Raw genomic sequence first — 12,734 nt, 5'->3', positions numbered from 1 at the left:
GTAAGGTTGAAAGATTGAATCCCTGAGCTGACAAGGTAAAAATCTGTCGTTCTGCCCCTGAACAAGGCAGTTAACCCACCGTTCCTAGGCCGTCATTGAAAATAAGAATGTGTTCTTAACTGACTTGCCTAGTTAAATAAAGGTGTAAAACAAAATCTAATAAAAATCGACAAAATCGGCGTCCAAAATTACCGATTCCCGATTGTTATGAAAACTTGAAATCAGGCCCAAATTAATCGGCCATTCCGATTAATCGGTCGACCTCTAGTAAATACCTGTCTATTTATGGAAAATACATTGATTAACTCTTTGGTCCTATCACAGTTTACTTAATTCCAATGAAAGCACCAGCTGCTCCGGACGACTGTGTGATCATGCTCTCCGTAGCCGATGTGAGTAAGACCTTTAAAACAGGTCAACATTCACATAGCCGCAGGGCCAGATGGATTACCAGGACGTGTACTTCGAGTATGAGCTGACCAACTGGCTAGTGTCTTTACTGACATTTTCAACCTGTCCCTGACCGAGTCTGTCATTGGTGTCCACATCACCAACAAATTTACATGGTCCAAGCACACCAAGACAGTCGTGAAGAGGGCACGACAAAACCTATACCCCCTCAGGAAACTAAAAAGATTTGTCATGGGTCCTGATATCCTCAAAAGGTTCTACAGCTGCACCATCGAGAGCATCCTGACTGGTTGTGTCACTGCCTGGTATGGCAATTGCTCGGTCTCTGACCTCAAGGCGCTACAGAGGGTAGTGCCTACGGACCAGTACATCCTGGACCCCTATACCAGGCGTCAGAGAAAGGCCCTAAAAAGTTTATGACAGCCACCCTAGTCATAAACTGTTCTCTCTGCTACCGCATTGCAAGTGGTACCGGAGCGCCAAGTCTAGGTCCAAAAGGCTTCTTAACAGCTTCTACCCCCAAGCCATAATACTCCTGAACAGCTAATCAAATGGCTACCCGGACTATTTGTATTGACCCGCTGTATATAGCCTCATTACTAAATAAACTGAAGTAAAAAAAGAAATATATATAAAATAACAGTAAATACTTTCGTAACACTTATTTTTCTTAAAACGGCATTGTTGGTTATGGGCTTGTAAGTAAGCATTTCACTGTAAGGTGAAATGTTGTATACCTGTTGTATTCCGCCCATGTGACAAATAACATTTGATTTGATTTACTAATGGCGCTGCTTATTCCAGATGACTTGTCTTTTAAATCATATGAGCAAAAAATATTTAACTTTATTTGGAACACTAAGCCAGACAAAATTAAACGTTTATGTAATGACTGAGTTTGGGTGGCTCAAATTATTAAATATTAAACCTCTCATTAAAAGCTTCCCTCATAAATTATATTTAAACTCAAACTGGTTCTCTAGTAGATTATTAAGAAAGGCTCATTTGTTCAAAAATTGCATTTTTGCCTTTATACAGACTGCAACTTCTCATTTCCGATTAATTGAAAATGGAACTTTGAACAAAGTATCACCTTTTCTTAAACAAGCCATACAAAGCTGGTTACAATTTCAATTTTATCCCCCAGAAAATATATTACAAGAAACATTATATTTAGGTGAAACGCAAATATACTGATTGATAAAAACATATTCCTTATGGATTAAAAAAAATTATATTATGAATAGGAATGGTGGAGTTATAGGCAGCTATCTAAAATATATGGTAAAGTTTGCTCAATCCAAAATTACAACCAACTGATTGCAGCATTAATGCAGAAATGGAGGCAAGTGGAAGACGGAGAAGGTAGGGAACTTTTTAATCTGCCATATATTAAAGATAAAAATTGGCTGATAAGGGTCGCCATAAAAATATACCAGTTTCATTTGAGGACAAAAATGTTGACAGCTGCGCCAAATAGCTGGGAAGAGATTTCCGATGTACCGATTCCATGGCACTTGGTATATGAACTGATACAAAAAAACAAATTAACCCTACAAAGAGCATTGTTTGGTGATTTGGAAAGCCATAGGCAATCAATTATAAAATAATAGTTGTTGTCAAGGTTGTCATCTTCAGCTCAAAATTGGTGGATACCATGCGATTACAAAGATTCAAAATTCATGTAAAACATCACAGCATAGTTGAAAAATATATGGCACGAGGGTGGTCTATGGTGATAGGTGGAATGCAGGGCCTGTCCTTGTCGTTCTGCTGCCCTTGGCGAAACCAAAAAAGTAAGCAAAATGACTTGAAAGATGTAAAAAAATACATATTTTCCAGACGTTGAAGTTCGGTTCAATTTAAGTTCTGAATACAATGTGAAAATGTATTTTCCATCCGTTTAAAATATATTTTACAGAATGTTGAAAAGGCGTCTTTTCCGGACGTTGAAAAATACATATTTTCCAGACGTTGAAATCAGGTTCCTTTTCAGATCTGAATGAAAGTTGTAAATAGGCTACTTATTTTCCGTATGTTGAAAATATGTATTTTGCAGATGTTGATCTTATCTATTTTATGGATGCTGAAATCAGGCAAATTTGGGGTTCTGAATAAAAGTTGAAAAGAAGTCATTTATAGACATCAATGTTTGGGCCAAATCACGGCTGATCTAGACGGACCAAAAACAAATGTCTGTGGATGTGGAAATTAAGTCTGGACTGCACCAAAACAAGCTGTTGATCAATACTTACTGAGGTGTAAATCGACAGCGTTGCCTGAAATTCAATTTTATGGATACCCATCTATGTGGTAAGCCTACATGATAAAAAAAGAAAAAGACAGGACCAAAAAAAGTCGTCCAAAAGACGTCTGCTCTTGCTTACTGGGGTAGCCTACCATGTTCGTCAGCAATGGAATTTGATCAATGCCCATCCATGTTGTAGGCCCACCGTTTGTAAAACGGGCTGTTGCATTGGCTTTATTAGTCCTGATTCATGTGACTAATCAATTTGTCTATTTAAGCTCTGAATATCAGATACCCAACTTTCAAGCAGTATTCATGAGCCTATTTGCAATGTCTTTACACAGCGGGAAATGCTGGGGTATTTTCTTTTTCGCGATGATCAGCTTGTCAAAAATCGACGGATACAAACTTGAAACCACTGATCATGACAATGGGGTGAAACTCCTGGACAACAGTTGATTGTCGGTTCCATATTGTCCATTTTACTTTGACCTGTCCTGTTTTTAGGATATGTTTGTTAACGTGACAGCACATTTGTTTTATTTGATTGAGCGCCATTTAGGTTAGGCTATTTGATCAGAGAAACCTGCATAATGTAAAAAGGGTGCGTCTCATTGCATTGTCATACATTTTATCTCCAGGCTGTAGGCTACAGAAAAGCCCACAATCTTTCTACCATATCCTTTATCTGCTACATGATTTATGATAGATTCTATTTTTGACACAATGTTGGTGGAACGCGGCAGCGATGCGTCTCTACAACAGCACCCTGGAAGGCGCGCTGGGAATGGACAAACAAAATACTTTGCGCCCCTGCCTTTGACAAAGTGGGCACTGCTTGTCACAGAGCGGCATCACCTAAAAATCCCATATGAGAAATTGTCATTGTTTTTTGGCAGGTTTTGTGTGTTTTTGGAGATGCATCTTGGTCCCACCCTTGTCAATCTACCGCCACAGACGGCGTTCTAATCCTGCCTAATGAGCAGGCCGGCCATGGTGGAATGGTCTGAGGGTAGTTGAGGGGTGGGATTAAGGAGCTCATGATCGGTAATGGTATTACTGAAAACACTACATACATTGTATACCAGAGTAACATCTAATGTATGCAGTGGCGACCCGTCATTCAGGGAAGGTGGGCCCCACATTTGTTTTGAGACCCACTTTTGATTTGGGGGGGGGGGGGGGGTCCTGTTTTGCATGTTATTTTGGCATTAAAATGGGTCACATCAGTTTGCAAACAATGTAACAAAAATATATAACATATCATTGAGTTAATAAAGCTGCATACAAACATGGTCTATTTTTTGTTTTCTTGAGTAAGGCATGCGTTTCAGCCTAGCTCAGTGCTTTCTGTGGTGGTGGGGCAAGCCAGCAGAAAATACAGACTTCTAAATAAATCACAGACCGTGTCACCAGCAAAGCACCCCCACGCTTCACGGTGGGAATTACAAGTGCAAAGATCATCCGTTCACCTACTCTGAGTCTCACAGACACGGCGGTTTGAACCAAAAATCTCAAATTTGGACTCATCAGACCAAAGTACAGATTTCCACTGGTCTTATGTCCATTGCTTGCATTTCTTGGCTTAAGCAAGTCTCTTATTATTGGTGTCCTTTAGTAGTGGTTTCTTTGCAGCAATTTGACCATGAAGGCCTGATTCACGCAGTCTCCTCTGGTTGATGTTGAGATTTGTGTTACTTGAACTCTGTGAAGCATTTATTTGGGCTGCAATCTGAGGTGCAGTTAACTAATGACCTTCCGTTCCTATGGCGGTCCTTATGACAGCCATTTATCATAGCGCTAGATGGCTTTTGCGACTGCACTTGAAGAAATTTCTTGAAGTTCTCGAAATTTTCCATATTGAGACTGACCTTCATGTATTAAAGTATTGATGGACTGTCATTTCTCTGATATTTGTGCTGTTCTTGCCATAATATGGATTTGGTCTTAAACCAAATAGGGCTATCTTCTGTATACCCCCCTACCATGTCACAACACAACTGATTGGCTCAAACACATTAAGGAATGAAATTCCACAAATTAACTTTTAACAAGGCACACCTGTTAATTGAAATGCATTCCAGGTGACTACCTCATGAAGCTGGTTGAGAGAATGCCAAGAGTATGCAAAGCAGTCAAGGCAAAGCGTGCCTACTTTGAAGAATCTCAAATTTAAGCATGAAGGGATTTCATTCATCTGTGACCAAGATAAAGTGGTTTTAAATGAATTCAATGAAATTATTTAGTTCAGAGCTCTAAATCCATCTGAGAATACCACAGAGATGAAACTAGTATTGTTGCATCTGCCAGATTCTCTCTTTTACATTTAAAAAAAAAAGTAATTTATTCCCCCCCCCCCCCCCCTCAACAAATGAATATTTTTGGGGGGCTCTTGCACTATAGGACACGGGACCATACGACATTCACAGAGCACCTTGTACACCAAAATATCAGCCGGAACCGGTGTCAAACTCCCCCAAATAGGAGAATTGACATCTAAGAGGTTAATGGTACTTGAGCATGAAATAGGTTTTAATCATTGTTCTGTCATTAACCAACTTAACTGGCATCTGTAGCTTAAACAATAAGTACACTACCAGTCAAAAGCTGACACACCTACTCATTACAGGTGTTTTTTTTTTTTTTTTTTACATTGTAGAATAGTGAAAACAAACCATGAAATAACACACATGGAATCACGTAACCAAAATTGTGTTATATAAAATGTATTTTGATTTTTGTAGAAAATAGTAAAAATAAGGAAAATCTGGAATGAGTAGGTGTCCAAACTTTTTGACTTAGACATCAAATCATACACAAATTGCGTTCAAAATGGTGCCCACAAACTGTTCGGGCCTACATAAGCTGTCCCAACACCGTTCCACTGCTACACCTGGCTCTCAGTGGCGCCTTGACTGACAGCGAAACCGTTCATTCAGCCTCATTTACTGGATTATAAAAAATAAAAAACATCTAACTTGCTTAAACAAATGTGATTTCTACTTACAATTGAGATGTCATCCCCTTTATGCCATAGTTTGTACAAGAGGATAAGAGGAAATCCATAACTTCGATGAAAACATTAATGAGCGAGCTAGGACGGACGTAGTCAATATAACCATTTTTTCAGCACTTTTGAAATGTACAGCAACAGAATTCATAACATGGGCCTTTCTGAGTGTTCTCCCATGCACTCCAAGTCAGAACTGTAGGATAAATAAAGGGGGCATATAAGCACTTGAGATATCCTTGGACAGTAGAGGCAGCCAGTGACCTCCATGCCACATCACCAGGGCACCAGACAGGAAGATAGTGCTACAAATTACTTCCCATCCCATTTCAAAGAGCCAGTGCTACAAATCACTTTCCATCCCATTTCAAAGGGGCACTGAGAAATACTTCCTGTCTCCACTAACAAATCAAATATATATCTCCAGCCGATCCAACTGCCTGTAGCTCAGGCCCTGAAGCAAGGTTAAGCATATTCTTGGTACCATTTGAAAGGAAACACTTAAGTTTGTGGACGTGTGAAAGGAAGGTAGAATAATATAAAACAGATCTGGTAAAAGATTATACAAAGAAAAAAAAGCAACCGTTGTTTCATATTTTTTTTGTACAAATCTTTGAAATGCAAGAGAAAGGCCATAATGTATTTTCCACCACAGGAGCAATTTAGATTGTGTCCACTAGATGGCATCAGTGTATGCACAAAGTTTTAGACTGATCCAATGAACCATTGCATTTCTGTTCAAAATGATGCATCAAGACTGCCTAAATGTGCCTAATTTGTTAATTAATAACTTTATGTTCAAAACTGTGCACTTTCCTCAAACACTAGCATGAAATTCTTTAACTGTAATAGCTACTGTAAATTGGACAGTGCAGTTATTTGAACAAGAATTTAAGCTTTCTGCCAATATCAGATATGTCTATGTCCTGGGAAATTCTCTTGTTACTTACAACCTCATGCTAATTGCATTAGCCTACATTAGCTTAACTGTCCCGAAGAAGTTAGACTAGCTGAGTATCTGGAGCATCAGCATGTGGGTTCGATTACAGGCTCAAAATGGCCAGAAACAAAGACCTTTCTTCTGAAACTCAGTCTATTCTTGTTCTGAGAAATGATGGCTATTCCATGCTAGAAATTGCCAAGAAACTGAAGATCTCATACAACACTGTGTACTACTCCCTTCACAGAACAGCGCAAACTGTCTCTAACCAGAATAGAAAGAGGAGTGGGAGGCCCCGGTGCACAACTGAGCAAGAGGACGAGGACAAGTACATTAGAGTGTCTAGTTTGTCTAGTTTGAGAAACAGATACCCCACAAGTCCTGAACTGGCAGCTTCATTAAATAGTACCCTCAAAACACCAGTCTCAACGTCGACAGTGAAGAGGCGACTCCGGGATACTGGCCTTCTAGGCAGAGTTGCAAAGAAAAAGCAATATCTCAGACTGGCCAATAAAAAGAAAAGATTCAGATGGGCAAAAGAACCCTGACAGTGGACAGAGGAACTCTGCCTAGAAGGCCAGCATCCCGGAGTCGCCTCTTCACTGTTGACGTTGAGACTGGTGTTTTGCGGGTATTATTTAATGAATCTGGTAGTTTTCAGCTGTGCTAACAATTGCAAAAGGTTTTCTAATGATCAATTAGCCTTTTAAAGTGATACACTTGGGTTAGCTAACACAACGTGCTATTGGAACACAGGAGTGATGGTTTTGCTGATAATGGGCCTTCGTAGATATTCCTTTTTTTATTTTGTTATCTGCCATTTCCAGCTAGAATAGTCATTAACAACATTAACAATGTCTACACTGTATTTCTGATCAATTTTATTTAAAAAATTGACAAAAAAATGTGTTTTTCTTTCAAAAACAATCATTTCTAAGCGACGCCAAACTTTTGAACGGTAGTGTGTGTGTGTATCTCTCAATGGTGTTTGCCTGGAAACTAATTAAGATGACAAAATAATGAATTCCTGAAATGGATAGCCTAGCATCTACTCCCGATACCTTATTGGCTTATTTAAAAGCAAACAACGCCTTGGGAAGATTGACTGCAGACATAAGAAATACGTGATAGGCCTAGATATTTTTAACTCGTCTCCATAAATCAATCCGGGGTTAAAATGAATCTACTGTGTAATGGTTATAATACATTATCCTTGTTGGACCCTGCAAACAGACTGTCTTTATATTGAGAGTGAGGGACAAAGACACATGGTTAACACCCACACACTGCATTCATTTGGACAATCTCTATGATCACAAACCTGGGAAATAAAAATAAAAATGTTTACTCAAGAGCCACTAACATTCAAACACATTGCCCGAAAAGCACATATCACCATTGACCGAATGAGGGAGGTCTGGGCATTGTTATGGTAAGAGGATATGTACAGTAGCTCGGGGCTATGCAAAGGTAGTAGTTAGTTGTGCACAGAGACTTAGTGTGTTTCTGTTTGTGCTTGTCCGCTCACACTACCTCCCGGGTGGTCTTCAATGTGCACGGTGAGGTAATGGCCAGGTGTTTTACTCACACGTTCACCCACTCTGCAGTTACTTTTACAATCCTGATTATGAACACTTTTCCTGGAAAATAATGTTCCACATTTGATATTTACTCATACATACTTGACACCAGAAAGAAAACAAGAGCACAGCATTTAGTTAGCAGGAAAGTAAACAATGCTTGAAAAACAAGATACTTTTAAAACGCCACACACCTAAAACACTGCAGATTAAAGCAGAGTATGAACTCATTTCCATACCATACTGCCTGTAGAGTGCCCTCCTGGTAATAACCTTGGGTACTGTGTACCTTCATTAGCATTTGTCAATAAAGACAACCCTCAACTTTCCCCCTTTGGGCTCACAACATTGGAATGCTTTGAATAAGTGAGTGTCATTCCTGTAACTGGTGTAGTTGAACCAAAGAAGATTCGGATAGAAATCCACTGACCATTGGCTATACCTCAACATATTATTTTGGATGGTTCTGAGGAATGCAATCATTTGACTATCGCGCCAGGGATTTCCATCCGAATCCTAGTAGGGATTAAATTGGACAGGAACATTCCGTCACATCTAGCTTCCCAAATAGAACTGAAGTGGACTTAACTTTAATTGGAAAGTATTTCTAATCAATTCATCTTCAAGGTAATTCTGCCACCTTCAAAAGTCCCAGTTAGCCTTTTCTCACCTCTTCAGAGTTAAATTTGTTAAGTCAACAATGGCTGCTGCCTGTAATGTCTCATCTGCACGAGCAGACAGAGAACGTGTTCATGTATAAAAGGTGACATGTAAAGTCTTGCCTGTGTGGTATGGTTGGTGCTGGCTGTGGCATGGTAACCTCTGTCTGCATGCATGTGTTTGAACCTGCATTGAGTGATTGTGCACTTCTCCATTTCGTGACCGTGAATCTCTCTGGTGCCCAAATGCCTCCTCATTCGTCAGTCTCTGGAGTTTAAAGGACCCCAGTCGAGAAAGGAAAACAGCAATGCAAGACATTTTATTCAGCTGTACATCGTGAAAAATGTTGATAATGTCCACCTAACAAGTGCAATACTAGTGAGAGAAATTAGCAAGTGCTGTAATAATTATATTAAAAAGGAATAAATACAACTAAACAAGCATAGCAACACACATAGCAAAACATAAGTCTGTTTAGTTGGAGTTCTACATACTCTTTTGCTCAAGGAAGGGAAAATGTTAAATTACAGAGAGCCCTCTCACAAACCCCATCTGAGTCATGATTCTCAGTCCATGGAAAGTTGATGTTCATGAAAAGGTGTAAAAACAAACAATCAGACACTGCATTGCAGGGGCCAAGGGCATGCGTGGTGGCAGATTGTGGGTCGTCATGACCGAGGCTACTAAGAGTCATGACTGGTGTAGAAGTCTGGACTGTACTATGGGGGGGGGGGGGGGGGGTGCAGGCAGGCTGGAGCCCCGCGGAATTACAGAGTCGCTCATGCATATCTTGCTCTTGACAAGTCATAATGCCTCAGTCACTGTGAGGACCATGGCTCACATAGCGGTCCTCTTAAATGTCTGAGTTGAGACTGAGGTTGGCCAACCTGGGGTCCGAGCTGATCTCATACCTGTAATGGTAGCCCTCCATGTGGTCCCTGCACGCGTCCCGAATATTGTATATCCACCGCTTTATCCCCTTCCTGTTGAGGTAGAGGACCAGCAGAAATATCACTCCGATCAAGGCCAGCACCATGCCCAGGAAGACATACGAGGTCTCCAGCACACTTTTCATTTCACCTGAAAAGGTACACTCCAACTCCAAGTCCTCTATCTGGAGCAACGGTAACTGCCGCAGAGCCTCAGGGTCAGAACAGGTCATATTCTGCTTGTCTGCGACCTGCTCGGAGCTCTTCAGCCAGGCCACAAGGTCCTCGATGTTGCAGTCACAGAGCCAAGGGTTCCCTGCCAGATGCACCTGAAGCCCAGGCTTGAGGCTGAAGTCCAGCAGTGTAGTGTTGGGTAGTTCCCTCAGGGCATTGTCCCTCAAGTCTAGCTCACGGAGCGGAGGAACACTCAGCGTCCCGTTCCGGATGAAAATGAGGGAGTTGTTTTGTAGGTTGAGGATGGTGAGGTTGGAGAGGTGGGAGAACATGCCCTCAGGGAGGACAACCAGGTCATTGTTAGACAGGTCTAAGCGGGTAAGTTGACGGGCTCTGCCACTCCGTAGCAGGCTGAAGAGCTCATCCATGGAAGAATGGTTGTAAAAAGCCCTGCTGAGTTTAAGATCCAGCAGTTTGTTGTAATCAGGGAAGGCTTGAGCACTAAAATTCAGAATCCTGTTGTTACTCAAGTCTAGCAGCCTGAGATTTGGCAAGTTGTTGAATACATTGTGGCCCACCAGCTCCACCTGGTTTCCCGTGAGATACAAGTCTGTTAACTGCTCAAGAGGCACAGGGAAAGACCCAGTTGTGAGATGGGAAATGTTGTTCCCAGTAATAAACAGGGTTTTAGTGTTTACTGGCAATGGTTGCGGAACCATGAATAAGCACTGGTTCACACATTCTACCGTGGATGTGAAACAGACGCATTTGTCAGGACAGGCTGAATTTGAAACAAGGACAGCAAAGAAAAACCACAAACGAAGCAGAGTCGTATTTTCCCTGGATTCTTCAAGTTTACAACATACCAATGAGCTCACAAAACGCATTTTTTCACCCGTGGTTCCAATGAATCTGATAGATGAAACGAAGCACAGCGCTTATTACGTGCACAATTGTTTCCCCCCCGAGTCAATCCACGTTCAAGTTCCTGTCCTCCACGTGGAAAAGGCTACTTTTCAACCTTTTTCCTGGAGGAAATAACTCCACTTCCGATTTAAACTGGGAGGCAACGGCTACATTCATTAGCTAAACAGCATCCTCGCAATACATTTTACGCAGAGAAAAGTTTTTGTTGCCAATCAGTCTCACCATGATCCTCGTGTTAGTGAGGCTTTCAAATCCGCGTGCAGTTCGTTTGATCGCACCGATGTCACTCAAATATATTCGCACACGCTCGAGTCAGCCTTTGAAGTGAAGTGCGTAAACAGCCATTAGATTTCGAGGACTTCCAATAATGCCCAGATGACACGACACTACAAAAGTATCTGAGCACACTTGGTCCAACGATGCTTCCCTCGAATCAACTGAATACACTCTTCTTCAAGTGGAGTATGCGAAAATTAGTCCGCGGCGGCACCAACCACTGCAAGGGCTATACCATGTTAAATTACAACGGGTGAGCAAGGAAACTTCTGTAAACGAATGTTGTCGTTCAACAAATGTAATATTTGTTATATATCCTTGTTATTGCTCACATTTCTTGTTTCCTTTATTTATTTAAATGTATATACAATCACAATATGTGCAGTCTCTATTGGGCATTTCACTGTGGTCAAGAAAATGATATGGGTGTGCGCCAAATAAACCACTGCTTCATAGCTGAAGTAGCCTAGTCTAATCTAATGAAAGATTTTCGATCCAAAATCAAATACATCATCAACTATACTCAGTTATTAGGAAACTGTAAACAAGTATTGCATATTATTTAATATCGTAAATTACATCTCAGATACATTGTAGATATCAGGGCCACTCAGCCAATGTGCTGGAGAGCTAAGGGAATGCAATTTTAAACCTCAGAACACAAGAAGCCATTAGTCTCAGACTTTATGATTCAATTGAAAGATTTTTGTCAAATGAAAATCCATCACTTTTGTTGTGTAATGCACTTCCTCACTTAATGTAGGCTATTATGGGCTTTTAGAGGGGAATGACAATCGAAAGATAATGTGGGTGGTTTAATGTACTATAGCTTACTGGGCTGCAATTTTTTGAATAGCCAGCAGTAACGTGTAAGCATAGCCATGGGAAGTAGGGGTGCTGATGGTGCTGCAGATAAATAAATAAAAAATAAAAATAATTTATAAAATATTACAATATTTTTTGTCCCACAAAATGAGTGTACAGATCCACCTCACCCGACAGCACCCCCAACCCAAAACATCTTCCCGCGGCCGTACAGTACATGTGTTAATTTAGACAGCTATCATTAATTTAGATTAGTTAACAGCCAATATATAATCCTAATTGATTGATGAGGAGCACATAGTCCCCTGGGTCCAGGGCATATCACTGATGAAGTTCTGGGTTGGAGAGAAACCAAACACTGCTGTTAGTGTGAAGAAGGCTGTGTGTGTGTGTTTGAGAGAGACAGTACATAGGTTTACACAGTAAATTTCATGCTCTTATACATGTAGTTACATTTACGTCGTTTAGCAGCCACTCTTATCCAAAGCGACTTTCTGGGCAATTAGGGTTAAGTGCCTTGATCATGGGCACATCAACAGATTTTTCACCTAGTCAGCTAAGGGATTCAAACCAGTGACCTCTTGGTTACTGGCCCAACACTCTTAACCGTAAGGCTACCTGCACTGTAATTACTCTTTTAACAACATTATATTAAAATGTTAATTGATAATAACGTATTAACATAATTTATAGTGATCCATTGTAAATGTTTTTGTAATTACATAAGAGAAACTTATCCCCTTTTAAAAGAGCT

The 12,734-nt window shown here is 40.6% G+C and overlaps 1 protein-coding gene across 1 annotated transcript; it reads right to left on the bottom strand.

The window, feature by feature from the left end:
* Window positions 1–7,938: 7,938 nt before the first annotated feature.
* On the bottom strand, window positions 7,939–11,378 carry LOC129837730 (trophoblast glycoprotein-like). The gene has a single exon (XM_055904123.1). It carries the CDS (start codon window positions 10,837–10,839, stop codon window positions 9,703–9,705), a length of 1,137 nt encoding a protein of 378 aa, XP_055760098.1. The 5' UTR covers window positions 10,840–11,378; the 3' UTR covers window positions 7,939–9,702.
* Between the last annotated feature and the right edge of the window lie 1,356 nt (window positions 11,379–12,734).

This window comes from Salvelinus fontinalis, chromosome 38 (assembly GCF_029448725.1).
Source record: "Salvelinus fontinalis isolate EN_2023a chromosome 38, ASM2944872v1, whole genome shotgun sequence".
NCBI classification, from domain to species: domain Eukaryota; kingdom Metazoa; phylum Chordata; class Actinopteri; order Salmoniformes; family Salmonidae; genus Salvelinus; species Salvelinus fontinalis.
The sequence above is the reverse complement of the archived record's forward strand: the minus strand, read 5'-3'. Positions and strand labels throughout refer to the sequence as shown.